Source organism: Cherax quadricarinatus, chromosome 1, assembly GCF_038502225.1.
Source record: "Cherax quadricarinatus isolate ZL_2023a chromosome 1, ASM3850222v1, whole genome shotgun sequence".
Taxonomy (NCBI): Eukaryota; Metazoa; Arthropoda; class Malacostraca; order Decapoda; family Parastacidae; genus Cherax; species Cherax quadricarinatus.
Genome location: NC_091292.1, coordinates 31,231,448 through 31,248,729, shown reverse-complemented (window position 1 = coordinate 31,248,729; position 17,282 = coordinate 31,231,448). Strand labels below are relative to the sequence as shown.

Below are 17,282 nucleotides of genomic sequence, written 5' to 3'. Positions count from 1 at the left end.
GGAAAAGGCTCGTGATAGGGGCTTCTTGCAGTTCTTGATGAACACTGAGTTCCATGAGTCTGGCCCTGGGGCAGAGTGCATGGGCATGTCATTTATCGCCTGTTCGAAGTCATTTGGCATCAGGATAACGTCGGATAGGCTTGTGTTAACCAAATTTTGTGGCTCTCTCATAAAAAATTCATTTTGATCTTCGACTCTCAGTCTGGTTAGCGGCTTGCTAAAAACTGAGTCATATTGGGACTTGAGTAGCTCACTCATTTCCTTGCTGTCATCTGTGTAGGACCCATCTTGTTTAAGTAGGGGCCCAATACTGGATGTTGTTCTCAACTTTGATTTGGCATAGGAGAAGAAATACTTTGGGTTTCTTTCGATTTCATTTATGGCTTTTAGTTCTTCCCGCGATTCCTGACTCCTATAAGATTCCTTTAGCTTAAGTTCGATGCTTGCTATTTCTCTGACCAGTGTCTCCCTACGCATTTCAGATATATTGACCTCTTTTAGCCGCTCTGTTATTCTTTTCCGTCGCCTGTAAAGGGAGCGCCTGTCTCTTTCTATTTTACATCTACTCCTCCTTTTTCTTAGAGGAATAAGCCTTGTGCATACCTCGAGTGCCACCAAGTTAATCTGTTCTAGGGATAAGTTGGGGGTCTGTGTTGCTTAGTATATCTTCCCAGCTTATATCGGTTAGGACTTGGTTTACTTGGTCCCACTTTATGTTTTTGTTATTGAAGTTGAATTTGGTGAATGCTCCCTCGTGACTAGTCTCATTACGTCGGTCTGGGGCTCCACGCATACATGTCTGAACCTCAATTATGTTGTGATCTGAGTATATTGTTTTTGATATGGTGACATTTCTTATCAAGTTAGTTAAGTTTAATATGTTTATTATGCACCCCATACCCATCCTGTGGGCGGTAGTCAAAAGATTACAGAGGTACATAATTGGTCCAGGGACTGGACTCCAAAGTTTTGATAGCTGAGCAAGTTACAAAGGTAATGAACTAGATCTGGTCATAATCATGACCAAGTTACAAAGGTAATGAGCTCCAGGTAGAGCTGGTCACACTCATGAATAATTGCAAAGGTAATGAATCATAAACACATTAATCATGAGAATTTACAAAGGTAATGAGCTCCAGGTAGAGCTGGTCAAAATCATGACAAGTTTCAAAGGTAATGAATGATAAACACGTTATCACATGATTACAATCATAGACAAATTACAGAGTAATGAGCAGTTAACAAACATAGCAGGGAATTCATCCATTGCCCCAACAACAGATGTTGCTAGGTGCCTGTCTCTCCTCGGCAGACAGCCATTGCAAACAGCAGCAAGTTGCCCCGGGATCTGCTGCTTGCACGAGCACCATCGACCCTCCCCAAGAGGTCCAAGAAGCCAGTGGCTCCGTTAGCAGCCAGATGGAGAGCTGTCCTAGGGACATGGCAACGTCCTGGTGGATGCCAAGTTGACTGAAGATCCCAGGCCCTCGTGTGCACGGATGTTGAAGCTTGAGGAACTGAGTACACACAGCCTGAGGCACACCTGACAGCTGCCTCGCGGTCGAACTCCACGATGCTGTCCCTGTAGTGGAAGTTCCTGTGAGCCCGGCACCCCCTGCAGTGCCATCGCTGACATCGTGGGTTAGGGGAGAAGTACCCTCTATAGATGGGGTGGCGCTGGGAGTTGGGTGGGTGAGGCGGGGGAGACGGGCAGGGGCGAGGCGTTATGAGAGGGTCACTGTTTACTACACACGCCCTCCCCCTCCCCCCCCAGCGGAGAGGGGGGGAGGCACTGACTGGTCCTGACTCAACAACACCAAACCTTCTGCACAACACTTCAACTATTTACGCTGAAACGATGCACTGGGAAGTCCATTCGCTGCTCTGGTATCTTCTCAAAGCATTCACACTGAGTTCTGTTAAGTAGGGACCTGGTCAGCCTCTTTGACCAGGAGCTATCCTTGAAAATCCCGCAGCTAGCCCATTACACAACCTGCCGCGTCGGCCATGTTGGCTGTGTCTGTTATCAGATCATCATTGTTAGTGAAGATGAGGTCTAGTGTATTCTCCAGTCTAGTAGGCTCTATTATTTGCTGGTTTAAATTGAATTTTGTGCAGAGATTTAAAAGCTCGTGTGAGTGTGAGTTTTCATCAGAGCTGCCTCCTGGTGTTATTACTGCAACAATATTATTTGCTATATTCCTCCATTTTAGGTGCCTTAAGTTGAAATCCCCCAGGAGCAAGATGTTGGGTGCAGGAGCTGGAAGATTTTCCAGACAGTGGTCAATTTTTAACAGCTGTTCCTGGAATTGCTGGGATGTTGCATCCGGAGGCTTGTAGACTACCACAATGACTAGGTTTTGGTTCTCGACCTTTACTGCTAAAACTTCCACTACATCATTTGAGGCATTTAGCAGTTCTGTGCAAACAAGTGACTCTGCAATGTACAGGCCAACCCCCCCCCCCCCCCTTTTGCCTGTTCACTCTGTCACATCTGTATAGGTTGTAACCTGGGATCCATATTTTGTTGTCCAAGTGATCCTTTATGTGGGTCTCACTGAAAGCCGCAAACATTGCCTTTGCCTCTGCAAGCAGTCCATGGATGAAAGGTATTTTGTTGTTTGTTGCTGGCTTTAGACCCTGTATATTTGCAAAGAAGAATGTCATCGGACTGGTGGTATTGTTGGTACTGGGGGGGGGGATTTTTTTTTCGGCATTAGTATCTGTATCTGTTGGTTTGGAGTGGAGGCCATCGACTGTGGTTCCACTCCAGGAATGACTGGATTTGGTGTAAGATTTCTGCCATTTCCTGCCAGTTTTTTTTCCTTCCTGGCACTAAAAAACCTCTCCCTCTTGAGTGGCTGTGGCTACCCAGGTTTTCCCATGGCCTGGATGTTTTGTATCTTTTTGTACCCTTTAGATGGTGTGCCTGGCAATTTAAGTTATAGCACAGTCTTTCCTGTACTGAAGAGGTACATATTTCAGGGTGAAAAAGCTTACAGGAAGGGAGTTTGCATTTTCCTGTTATCATATGGGCATGGTATTTTCTAGGGTGGTCATAGTTGCACGTCCCGTCTGTTTTTCCAGATTTCCCATGTCTGCAGATACCAAGTGCATAGTATGTGCACAGGCTTGGTTTCCGTTTGCCTTGGGTTTCTGTGACTGTATTCCCTGTTGGTGCATTTTTCCCTGTCTTATTCCTATCCTCCCTAGCACCAACAATGGAGCTCCCACCAGTTGTTTTTGGTAATATATCCTCACTATTGCTAGTGGAGTCTTCTTGTTTGCTATTTCCTGTGGTATTACTAGTTTGCAATATTGGTTTTATCTTATCTTTGACTACACTTGTTTCCCCACTACGGCTCCTGTCCCCTATGAGGTCATTTATATGTATTCCTTCCTGCGTATAATTCCCGACTACCTGGACAAAATCTCCAGCTTCACCATTACTGTCTCCCAGGACAGCACCTCCAGCTTCACCATTACTGTCTCCCAGGACAGCACCTCCAGCTTCACCATTACTGTCTCCCAGGACAGCACCTCCAGCTTCACCATTACTGTCTCCCAGGACAGCACCTCCAGCTTCACCATTACTGTCTCCCAGGACAGCACCTCCAGCTTCACCATTACTATCTCCCAGGACAGCACTATCAGCCCCACATTTACTGACTACCAGGACATCACCTCCAGCCTTACAGTTTCTGACTACATGGCCAGTATCAAGGGCAGTACCATTCAGCCCAGACTTTTTATGTTCCCATCTGTTGTAGAAAGCTTCCAGGTTGTCTATGAAAGCAGCTTTGATGTTATCCTCTTTTAATACCCTTGTGATTTTAGTCCACAGATTTTCCTCATTTGGGCATACCCAAAAACACTTCCCTGTTTTAATACTGCTTGTAGCTAGTTCTTGGATATCTGCACAAGGGGTGTGACACCAATTTCCACAAAAATGACAATTTATCCATGTGGAAGCCCGTTTGTATGATTGACTGCAGACTATACAGAGCTTCATAATGATTTGAATGGTTGATTTACTGTAATTCTACTAGCAACCTCTTGAATACTCTATTAATAACCTCCTTAAATGAAGCTCTAGCTATTTGTATTTCTATTTCTAACTGTACTTGTATATTGGACAGCTTACCGTGTACGTTCCTGATTTATATTTATTGTTTGTGTTTGATAAGGGTGCCTACAACCCCATCCGTTTACAGTCTGCTTTATTGTCCAACGAATCCGTTTGAAACCAGTCAAGGGTTCGGACCAGTCGAGGGTTCAGACCAGTCGATCTGATCTGATCAGTGGGTCACGTATTTAAAACATACTAGTCGGTGATTTGGGCTAACACATGAAGGATGTACTTGAAATTATCTACCCGAGTAATATGTGAGTTGATTGATACAAAAGTATAACTTGCGGAAAACTTGCACATGTATCAGTTAGTATATTAGTTCATAACAAAACACAGTACAGTGGACCCCCGCATAACGATTACCTCTGAATGTGACCAATTATGTAAGTGTATTTATGTAAGTGCGTTTGTATGTGTATGTTTGGGGGTCTGAAATGGACTAATCTACTTCACAATATTTCTTATGGGAACAAATTCGGTCAGTACTGGCACCTGAACATACTTCTGGAGTGAAAAAATATCGTTAACCGGGGGTCCACTGTATTATGTTTGCTGAAAAATTTCACCTAATAATTCTTATTTTGCAGAGCACGAGAAGCTTTACGTCAGTGTTTACCAGATCAGCTAAAAGACCAAACCTTTGCTGCATGCCTCAAGGATGACAAGTCTACAAAGCATTGGCTGCAACAACTCCTTGGCAACTTGGAATCCACAGGAGTTCCTGACCCTCGCATTACCCTGCCTCCTTTGGCAGCTCAGTGAGGGCTGACAGTGTGGTACATAGTACACTTGGTTGCAACTGTGTCAGTTGGTGATGCTGTGATTTTTAAGTCATCTTGTCTAAATCTCTTATTGATGCCATGATCAGATGTACATCCCTTCTTACACTGAAATATACTGACAGTGGTGCTGTGATCTAAGGTATCACGTGCAATCATTTCTCATAAAGAGTGCTGTGATAAAATTTACATTCTTCCATGCATTTATAAGTCAAAATGATGCAAGCACCTTGCTTTACAGCAAGGCTTCTAAGGCATTAAGGGAGTTTCTAAATGATCCTCTCCGAGGAGATAAGTGAGGTTACAATAACCTTAGTGATGATTGCCTATTATGAAGATTACCATAGGAGTATGTACTTGTAAATAATGCCAAATATTGTTATTTTTTAAGGCTTCTAAATATGAAATAGCATGAGTGTTTTATATAAAAAAATATCCATTGTATAATATATTTAGAAAAGCAATTGACCTTTAAACTACACAAAATAAGGGGAATGAAGAGTTATAACAGTCAGAATTAATATTCTCTTGAGCATTTTAAATGAAGAGAGGAAAGGAGTGTACAGATTGTAATTTTGTGTATGTAAATAAGGTTTAATCACAGGTGAGAGTGGCAATGAAATATTGTCATAGTTCAAACTAGAAAGACAGCACTGTATATTGTCATAGTTCAAACAGGAAAGACAGTGCTGTATGACTAGTATGAGTATGGTTTTTTCTCCTTATTTTTGTGTGTGTGTTTGGGAATATAATATAATAGTATAGAAAACAGTTCAAGCTGGAAGCAGGAAAGTCCAGTTGGATTATATTTTCAGTTATTTGGTTCATGGGTAGCAAATATCAATGTAACTCAGTGGAAATTTCATACCTGAATCTAGCATTAAAATGATATATGAAGGAATACCACAGTGAAAATAATAATAGTAATAATAATAATAATAATCTGAATACTTTCATGAGTGCACATGGACAAAAGAGCTCGAATGTTTTTGTTAATGTTTCACTAGCACTTTTTTCATATTTGTAGTCATGCATTAATCAGGATTTCTTCACACGGTGATGTAATCAAGTGCTTGTCAGGTTTTTAATGTACATTCTTGGGTATTGAATTGTGCCATATCTGGTTTATGGGAGATATGGAATTTTTGAAATAGGCATCAATTAAAATTAATATGTTTTGCAAATACAGTAGAACCTTGGCTTTCGTGATTAATCTGTTCTAAAAAGTCTGATGAAAACCGAATCGTACGAAAACTGAAGCAATATCTCTCATAAGAAATAATGTAAATCCAATTAATCCTTTCCAGATACCCAAAAATATTAAGAAAAAATACATTGTATGGAGAATAACTATACATGTAGTTTTACATACAGAAAGCAATGAGAGGTAAGTACATATAAATATCTAACGAAATGGATAAATGTACATTTAACATCACTCTTACCTTTATTGAAGACTCTTGCTGGTGTATGGAAGACGGCGAGGAGGGAAGAGGTAGGAGGAGAGGTTATTGTTTGGAAAGGGAATCCCCTTCCATAAGGACTTCAGGTATCAGGGCCCTATCCAAAATACTATCTCCTGCTAACTGTTTTTCATTGATCCACGCCAACAACAACTTCTCAGCATCTTCAATTGTTTGCGATCTCTGTTTCATTAGCACATTTACCCCTTTTGCTACATCAGCTTCGCTGATGAGGACTTACCTTACATCCTGGCAAGATCGGCCAGGCATACGCCACTTTCGTACTTTGCTACGAGTTCTTGAATTCTATCGTGTTTCTTGCCTTCTTTGGCCCCATGGTGGCTTATTTAGCAGCCGCACTCAATAAACAAGCACAAAAAACAATGGATTATTACAAAATGTTTTGGATGAACGTGCGGGGTGATGCTCACTCAATGAGAAACAAAGGCAGACTCAGTCACGAACACATGAGATGCTTTGTTTGGGTACTTGAGTGGCCGATTCATGAGGACACATTTGGTACGGACCATTTTCAACTACGAGAACTGAGCAGATGTATGAAAATGGGGGCAAAATTTTGACGAAAAAAATTGTCGAAAACCGAATCCTATGAAAACTGGGGCATACGAAAACCAAGGTTCCGCTGTAATTAGTGTGTGTAAATGATTAAGAACATGTTTGTGAAAGTTGATTTTAGATCACTTATCATTATTAGAATGGGTTTATATTGACAACACGAGTATTCTTAACTGAGAAACCTGTGTACTTTTCATACTGTGTATGGCACTCTATTATGGTTCATATTGTCTAGTCTTGTGGATTATTTGTTATTGTTGGATATTTTTAGGAAGTGTCTGAAAAATACATAATGTTGAACACAGTATAATTGAAACTGCAACTGCCTATACTATAGGATTGCTAACTATGGAAAGTCCAAAGACTTTTTCTACCTGAAGGATATGTGTAAGTTTATCACTTAGTGTTATACTTAAAGATGATGAAGGTTCATAATTGATGTGTCATTTATATATAAGAGGGCCCTGCTTATACAGCAGGTTAGGTTCTAGGCTACCATTCTAAAGTGAAACATTTTTTTTTTTTTTTTTTCAAATGCATATGATAACAGTGTAAACATGATAACATGTTTACACTGTCATATATTTAGTGAGCAATAGAGCTAGACCTAAAAAATGAATATACAGTACACATATTACTTACCTTCAAATATTTTCATACTTAGCTCATGGTGAGTGGTTAATATATTTATTGTAGGTAGCCTGAATAAATGAAGAATAGATATAATTGAAAAATGCTGTTTTAGCAAAACACTCTAAAGCAAAGTGCTATAAAGTGGGGCCTTCCTGTATTAATAAGTCTCTTAGAACAAATATTAGTTTTAGCTAATATCAGAACTGGAGCAGTAAACCAGTGTGCTTTTTGTTTATGGAACCATGGGATGACCCACTGTAGAATATGTCTCACTTATCACTACTTGTTTCTAGTCTCACCTTAGAAATATGTCCTCAGGTTGGGCTGTGAGGGAAAAACTCTCAAAACTGCTCATGGGTATGTGCTGCTTATGGTCCAGGTAAGGTCTGTGATACTCAAAGTTCTAGATAACCACTGCTCAAAGGGTTGTTAGTGGCATTTGGCACTTGTGTGAACTACACCTCTTTAGTTGTCCTTATTCTGTTGTACAGGCACTTCTCACCTCTGTTCCGATACTTGTCTTCCATTTCGTTTAGTTGGGCACCTTCAGGCTTCTGTCAGTCTTCATGTTTTCTGGTAGTCCATACTACTCTTCACATTTATCTCATAAATACCTAGTAACTATGGCATACTGGACTTGTGATTGCCTTGTTTACCCAGTTTCCTTGCTCGTTATAAAACCCTTGTAGGTTTAGCACTTTTTGATTATAATAAATAATAAATCTTTGCTTGTTATATGTATGCATAATGTGCATAGTCTCCTGGTGTGTGGACCCTCTGCCTGAGGGTTTATGAGTTTGGTCATGGCAATCCTGGCCATGCTGATGGTGCTCCTAAACACCCCGATCCTCTGGAAAATGGACATTCCTGTAACATTGTGTATGACTTCAGTCTCCTAGGCTCTCCATTTTTTTTTCCTGCACTTTCTGTGGCTAATTCTGCTGAGGGGATGTTTCTTTGCAGCTGTTTTTGTAAGTATAAGAAGATAGGAGTATATGGAGTATATGGAGAAAAAGAGAGAAGTTAAGAGAGTGGTGAAGCAATGTAAAAAGAGAGCAAATGAGAGAGTGGGTGAGATGTTATCAACAAATTTTGTTGAAAATAAGAAAAAGTTTTGGAGTGAGATTAACAAGTTAAGAAAGCCTAGAGAACAAATGGATTTGTCTGTTAAAAATAGGAGAGGAGAGTTATTAAATGGAGAGTTAGAGGTATTGGGAAGATGGAAGGAATATTTTGAGGAATTGTTAAATGTTGATGAAGATAGGGAAGCTGTGATTTCGTGTATAGGGCAAGGAGGAATAACATCTTGTAGGAGTGAGGAAGAGCCAGTTGTGAGTGTGGGGGAAGTTCGTGAGGCAGTAGGTAAAATGAAAGGGGGTAAGGCAGCCGGGATTGATGGGATAAAGATAGAAATGTTAAAAGCAGGTGGGGATATAGTTTTGGAGTGGTTGGTGCAATTATTTAATAAATGTATGGAAGAGGGTAAGGTACCTAGGGATTGGCAGAGAGCATGCATAGTTCCTTTGTATAAAGGCAAGGGGGATAAAAGAGAGTGCAAAAATTATAGGGGGATAAGTCTGTTGAGTGTACCTGGTAAAGTGTATGGTAGAGTTATAATTGAAAGAATTAAGAGTAAGACGGAGAATAGGATAGCAGATGAACAAGGAGGCTTTAGGAAAGGTAGGGGGTGTGTGGACCAGGTGTTTACAGTGAAACATATAAGTGAACAGTATTTAGATAAGGCTAAAGAGGTCTTTGTGGCATTTATGGATTTGGAAAAGGCGTATGACAGGGTGGATAGGGGGGCAATGTGGCAGATGTTGCAAGTGTATGGTGTAGGAGGTAGGTTACTGAAAGCAGTGAAGAGTTTTTACGAGGATAGTGAGGCTCAAGTTAGAGTATGTAGGAAAGAGGGAAATTTTTTCCCAGTAAAAGTAGGCCTTAGACAAGGATGTGTGATGTCACCGTGGTTGTTTAATATATTTATAGATGGGGTTGTAAGAGAAGTAAATGCGAGGGTCTTGGCAAGAGGCGTGGAGTTAAAAGATAAAGAATCACACACAAAGTGGGAGTTGTCACAGCTGCTCTTTGCTGATGACACTGTGCTCTTGGGAGATTCTGAAGAGAAGTTGCAGAGATTGGTGGATGAATTTGGTAGGGTGTGCAAAAGAAGAAAATTAAAGGTGAATACAGGAAAGAGTAAGGTTATGAGGATAACAAAAAGATTAGGTGATGAAAGATTGAATATCAGATTGGAGGGAGAGAGTATGGAGGAGGTGAACGTATTCAGATATTTGGGAGTGGACGTGTCAGCGGATGGGTCTATGAAAGATGAGGTGAATCATAGAATTGATGAGGGAAAAAGAGTGAGTGGTGCACTTAGGAGTCTGTGGAGACAAAGAACTTTGTCCTTGGAGGCAAAGAGGGGAATGTATGAGAGTATAGTTTTACCAACGCTCTTATATGGGTGTGAAGCGTGGGTGATGAATGTTGCAGCGAGGAGAAGGCTGGAGGCAGTGGAGATGTCATGTCTGAGGGCAATGTGTGGTGTGAATATAATGCAGAGAATTCGTAGTTTGGAAGTTAGGAGGAGGTGCGGGATTACCAAAACTGTTGTCCAGAGGGCTGAGGAAGGGTTGTTGAGGTGGTTCGGACATGTAGAGAGAATGGAGCGAAACAGAATGACTTCAAGAGTGTATCAGTCTGTAGTGGAAGGAAGGCGGGGTAGGGGTCGGCCTAGGAAGGGATGGAGGGAGGGGGTAAAGGAGGTTTTGTGTGCGAGGGGCTTGGACTTCCAGCAGGCATGCGTGAGCGTGTTTGATAGGAGTGAATGGAGACAAATGGTTTTTAATACTTGACGTGCTGTTGGAGTGTGAGCAAAGTAACATTTATGAAGGGATTCAGGGAAACCGGCAGGCCGGACTTGAGTCCTGGAGATGGGAAGTACAGTGCCTGCACTCTGAAGGAGGGGTGTTAATGTTGCAGTTTAAAAACTGTAGTGTAAAGCACCCTTCTGGCAAGACAGTGATGGAGTGAATGATGGTGAAAGTTTTTCTTTTTCGGGCCACCCTGCCTTGGTGGGAATCGGCCGGTGTGATAATAAAAAAAAAAAAAAAAAATAAGAAGATAGGATGCCAGCCTATTCAGGTGTTTTAAATATCATTTGTAGGTGGGCATTCGACATACATGTACTTCATTATTGGCATAGAGATCTCGATCAGGGTCATTACTGTCCTCAGAGCATCTGAGCGTAGCCTGACAGGGTTTTATGAAAATGTGCAATTTGTCTTCCCCGTCAGTGTCTGATCAGCCTTAGTGACTCTCACCCAGTTCCTCTTCTGATATAAATATTTGGAGTCCCCTGGCACTTTTTCAAGGTCAGACCAATGTCAGGGCTCTGTCATTCATGGGTCATCCATGTGTGATTATTGGCTTCTAGGGTTAAATTTGTGTGCATTGACTGCCCTGGTATGTACTGTACATGTATGTGTACACAGTGGTAGGCTTTGCTTGCCTCACAGGATGCCTGTTTTGTGAATTACTGTATTCTAGTAATGGTTCTGCCATTTATCAAGTATTGCATTCTAATTTTGTATAATTTTTGACACTTCTTCAGGTGTTGAAGAAATTCCTTGCTTTTCTTGAGTCCCTCTATCTTACTTATACCCATTTAAATTTTGCCTGGCTCAGTAGCCGTCTCTTCTATTGTGGGTGCTGGTGGTATGATTCCAACATGATTCTCCATGGTACTGTAAGCAAAACTTGTTTTTAAAGGATGAATAATGACTTGACAGTCTGTAGAGGGATAATGCATGACTCAGGTTTCTGTCTACTTTCCCAGTTGTGTGGTTCTCAGATTCCAGCAGAAGGTATGGCTCATGCAGGTGCATTATGATATTTGAGTAACCACAACATTTGACTAATGACCATTTGAGCAGTGGTAAATTAGGGCTTAATTATCACCAGCCTAACCAGGAGTATCAGTGGTTCTGTAAGGTAAGGTGTAGCATATTTCGGTACAAGCCCACATCTTTCATACTTGAAACTGGTGTGTTCTCGTAACAATACAATATTCAAGACTAATGTTTCATAGCTTGCCATGACAGGATAATGTATAGTTCATATACAGTAGGGCCCCACTTATACTGCAGTTAGGGTCCAGGCTACTGCCGGAAAGCGGACATCACCAGAAAGCAGAACCTTATTTTTTTTCATATACAAATGCATTTAAATGCCAGATAACATGTTCATTTCCATGTTTGTGAGCGAGTAAGTTTTTATTCAAGTACAGGTACACATACATGCAGTTACATAGATTATCACACATAGCAGCATTTGTGTAGATTACCTAGGTAAACCCAAAAATGTCAGTCACTTATTTCCATTGGAGTGAAGTTTATACCATAATACAAACACCTTACATTGTGTACAAGTTATCTCTGCATTGGTACAGTAGAGTAAATAAAGAGCAACACTCCCATTCTCATTTAACACCATTTTTAGAAGGAATGGCACTCTGAGTGAAGGCATACGAAAAGGAATAAATTTTTATAGTTACCCCAGTAATGCTATTGTGTATGTATTTTCTTTGGTGTTGAACTAGAGAAAATGTTATTTTTTCCAACACTCCGAGAAGACAATTGGATTTTTTTTTTTTAACAAGTTGGCCATTTCCCACTGAGGCAGGGTGTATTTATCATGCTTATATGTTATGTAGTGTGTTTATTATACTGTATAATTTTTAAAAAATATCATAGATGGATTAATGAAAATGTCTATATTAACATAATACAGCCTCTCCTCACTTAGCGATGTACGTGTACTCGTTTACTGATGACTCGGATTTACGATGGGCTTTCTGATCAGTATGCATACCTAAATAATGCACTGGTTGCCGTTGCCCAGCGGTGAGAGTAGCCACTCTCATTGCTGAAGTCCAGGTAATAAACCCTGGAGATTAACATAACATAACCTAAATAATGTATATTAGAGCGGATGTCCTCTGTTCTGCTTATTACAATATACAGAACACTACTGTATAAACATTTAAAAATATAACAGAAATGTTATAAATGTTACAAAGGTGACAGTAAAACAGTATGAAAGATGGTTGACACAAACCACTGCCATTATAGTATGCTCCTCACTTAGCAACGAATTTGTTTACAGATATGGTCTTAGAAACAGAACTCCTTTGTTAAGTGAGGAGAGGCTGTATACGACATTTAATGCGCCTCAGAGTGATTATTATTGTATGTTATTATCAATATTAACCCTTAAACTGTCCAAGCAGATCTACGTTCACATGCGTAGTGCTCCAAAAGCAGATCTACGTTTTTTTTACATATTTTCAAATACAGTGGACCCTCGCCTAACGATATTAATCCGTTCCTGAGAGCTCAACGTTAGGGGAAATTATCGTTAGGCGAATTAATTTTCCCCATAAGAAATAACGGAAATCAAATTAATCCGTGCAAGACACCCCAAAGTATGAAAAAAATTTTTTTTACCACATGAAATAATTTTAATACACACAAATGGAAGAAGAGATGTACAATACATGACACTTACCTTTATCGAAGATCTGGTGATGATTGATGGGATGGAAGGAGGGGAGAGTGTGAATGGTCTTAGTGTTTAGAAGGGGAATCCCCTTCCATTTGGACTTGAGGTAGCAAGTCCTTTTCCGGGGTTACTTCCCTTCTTCTTTTAATGCCACTAGGACCAGCTTCAGAGTCACTGGACCTCTGTCGCACAACATATTTGTCCATAGTGGCCTGTACCTCTCGTTCCTTAATGACTTTCCTAAAGTGTTTCACAACATTGTCAGTGTAATAGTCACCAGCACGGCTTGCAATAGCTGTGTGAGGGTGATTTTCATCAAAAAAGGTTTGCACTTTAAGCCACATTGCACACATTTCCTTAATCTTTGAAGTAGGCAACTTCTTCAATTTCTCTCTCCCCTCCTTCGAAGCAGTTTCCTCAGGTCTGGCCTCTTGCTGTTGAAGATGATCTAGCAGCTCATCAGTGGTTAGTTCTTCATTGTCCTCCTCCATCAACTCTTCCACATCCTTCCCACTAACCTCACCAATATGAGCACTAGTTCCAGGCATTTTTTCCTGTTCACCTGGGTGTTAGTCAACCGTTGTGGGTCGCATCCTGGGGGACAAGATTAAGGACCCCAATGGAAATAAGTTAGACAGTCCTCAATGATGCACTGACTTTCTTGGGTTATCCTGGGTGGCTAACCCTCTGGGGTTAATCGTTTCTCGGTAATTGTTTCATGGTAAGCCATACCAACAACACACACTCCACATCTTCGAGTAATACAGCTGATGGTGGTGCAGCAACAGCAACAGCTGACTGTGGTGCAGCAACAGCTGACCATGGTGCAGCAGCAGCTGTGGTGCAGCAGCAGCTGACTGTAGTGCAGCAACAGCTGACCGAGGTGCAGCAGCAGCTGACTGTGGTACGATAGTATTTCTCACCCTTTTTACCACAGGGTTGGCACTAGAAGCTTTCTTGGGGCCCATGGTCACTTATTTTGCAGGTGAAATCACAAAACGCTGTGATAATATGAAATGTTCCGATTGTATGCTTGGATGTGACCGCGGAGGCTGGCTTGTAAACACTGCCACCCACGGAACAAGTGAGGCTGGCTCAGGACGCATGTGGACGCGTCTCGGACGAATCGCGTTGAGCGAGTTTTTTAGCGCTAGGCGAGGCAAAATTTTTACGTTAAAATGTATCGCTATGCGGATTTAACGTTATGAGATGCCATCGTTAGGCGAGGGTCCACTGTATAACAAAAAAAAAAAAACGTAGATCAATGTTTTTATTACACGGTTTCAAATTAAAAAAGAAAAAGAAAGATCTACGTTTTTTACATACTTTCAAATGTTGAAAAAGTAGATCTATGTTTGGACAGTTTAAGGGTTAATATGACATCCTCAAGACTAATAAGACACTCTTAGTGATTTTAATGTGTACCTGCATTCCAGCACAGTGTGTAAGTTTATTCAGGTACAGGTACACACAAGTATTATTATCAGAGTATATATAAAATATCCTTGGTAGTAGGTTGGTAGACAGCAACCACCCAGGGAGGTACTACCGTCCTGCCAAGTGAGTGTAAAACGAAAGCCTGTAATTGTTTTACATGATGGTAGGATTGTTGGTGTCCTTTTTTCTGTCTCATAAACATGCAAGATTTCAGGTACATTTTGCTACTTCTACTTACACTTAGGTTACACTACACATACATGTATAAGCATATATATACTTACATACCCCTCTGGGTTTTCTTCTATTTTCTTTCTAGTTCTTGTTCTTGTTTATTTCCTCTTATCTCCATGGGGAAGTGGAACAGAATTCTTCCTCCGTAAGCCAAGCGTGTCATAAGAGGAGACTAAAATGCTGGGAGCAAGGGGCTAGTAACCCCTTCTCCTGTATATATTACTAAATGTAAAAGGAGAAACTTTCGTTTTTCCTTTTGGGCCACCCCGCCTTGGTGGGATATGGCCGGTGTGTTGAAAGATATATAAAATATGAAATAACCGTAACCCTTTCAGGGTTTCCGACGTACTAGTACGGCTTCGCACCAGGGTTATTGACGTACTAGTACGCCTAAATTCTAGCGCCTTCAAATCTAGCAAGAGAAAGCTGGTAGGCTTACATATGAAAGAATGAGTCTATGTGGTCAGTGTGCGCAATATAAAAAATATCCTGCAGCACACAGTGTGTAATGAGAAAAAAAAAACTTTGTGTTTTTGGTTTAAAGCAGCAACTTTGCACTGTATTTTTGTATGATATTTATGGTTGTATTCTAGTTTTCCTGGTCTCACTTTATAGAATGGAAGACATATTACAGAAATTGAGATGATTTTGATTGGTTTCACAATGAAAAGTACTGCGAAATTGAGCTCAGAGCAGCAGAAATGTTTGATTTTTGCCGAAGTTCAAAAGTAAACAAATCATGCCACGCGTCCAATACACATTAATTGGTGAGTCTAATATTCTTTCACAAGTGCGCTGATATTATTTATACCATTTCTACACTAATGCAGTAGTCTGCATAACATTAAATCTTCTGTTTTTTGTGAGAATAAAAATTCGAAGTGGAAAGCAAAAGAAATGTAAGAGGGGCCTGGGGACGTGACTAATGAACAGAGGAAATGTTATTTTAGTGCCAGTAATGTCTGTCTTGTTTATTCTGGACCCTGTTTGGAAATTGGCATGTTTTGAAATTTGTGTGAAATTGGCAAAATTGCTAATTTCTGGCCACTTTATTGGATAGTTGAAATCGATAAATGGGTGGTTTCTTGTACTCATTTGATAGAAAAAATGGAGTTCTAGTGAAATAGTTATGATTTTTGTCGACTAGTACACTGGAATTGGCCGAAAATAGGGCTTAAAGTGGGCGAAATCGCCGATGCGTAAACATCGTTGAGACCGCTAACTTCATGAGAGCATAATTCCGTAAGTTTTCCATCAAATTTCATACTTTTGGTGTCATTATGATCGGGAAAAGATTATCTTTTCATAAGAAAAAATAATTTTTTTCTGAAAAATTTTTGACCCTGAGAAGTTTAAGAGAGGGCCTCTCGGCCCTGAAAGGAGTTAAAACACTTGAAATTTTGGAAAGTTTCCAGACGTAATGGAGAGACGTGGACCTTGAAGAATGTAAACAAACCGAGTGGCACATGGTTACCGTATTAGTCAGGTGGGGGAGCCATATAGCGAATTTTGGTCATAATTTGAAATGTCCATATCAGTGGAACACCATAAGGCGTTGTCCTACTAGTATGCAGTATTTCTTTTGGCTTTATAAAATGGTAAACTTATATCATGGTTGTCATTGTTTTAGTTGAAAGTTATTCATTGACAAGAAGCAAGTTTCCTTACAACATTATACTCTCTCTTTAGCATCACATTGATTACCACTGACACAATATATGTGTGTTGCAATTAATTTTGTAGTACTGTATGCAGTCTTCAGGCTGCTTAAAATTTGTATTTCTTGTGTTTTAAGCAAAAACCAGTTTGTGGAATCTCCCTTACTGGTGCCCAATTCCTTGTCATCAACGATAATGATATGTAGCTTCTAAGTTGCAGTACTAACACTGTTATATTACTGACACAAAATAGAAATGTATATAATATTCAGCTGTCCCTCTAAATTCATGATCTTCCTTGTTACTGATGGGCAAGCACCAAATAAATTCATTTATCCTACGTTTTTCTGGCTTGGTGGCTATTCCACATTCAAACTTAACTCTATTCTATTAATATTTATTATGAATCTCAGTATGAAATAGATAAGAGTGATATATACGAGAACGATATGTTGCTGAAACAAAATGTACCTAAATCTGAAGTAAAATTTGTTCTTCTTTCAACACTGGCCATATTGCACCAAAGCAAGGTGGCCCAAAAAGAAAAATGAAAGTCTCTTTATAAATTTACTAATGTATACAGGAGAAGGGGTTACTAGCCCCTTGCTCCTGGCATTTTAGTTGCCTCTTACGCATGGCTTACGGAGGAAGAATTCTGTTCCACTTCCCCATGGAGATAAAATTTGTTATGCAGACATAATTTTGTATTCATGGAAATATACCCCCCCCCCCTCTACGAATTTACAGGGACGACTGTTTTAGTATTTTGTAATTACAGATCTGCATTAGAAAATATTTTGGCTTT

The 17,282-nt window shown here is 40.2% G+C and overlaps 1 protein-coding gene across 1 annotated transcript in view; it reads left to right on the top strand.

Moving 5' to 3' along the window:
• Nucleotides 1-8,912, top strand: part of Rcd-1 (Required for cell differentiation 1) — a 97,923-nt gene extending 89,011 nt beyond the window's left edge. Inside the window, exon 7 of the mRNA XM_070104944.1 lies at nucleotides 4,720-8,912. Coding sequence (XP_069961045.1) covers nucleotides 4,720-4,894 — 175 coding nt within the window. The 3' untranslated portion in view covers nucleotides 4,895-8,912. The remainder of the gene's footprint in view (nucleotides 1-4,719) is intronic.
• The last annotated feature ends 8,370 nt before the right edge of the window (nucleotides 8,913-17,282 follow it).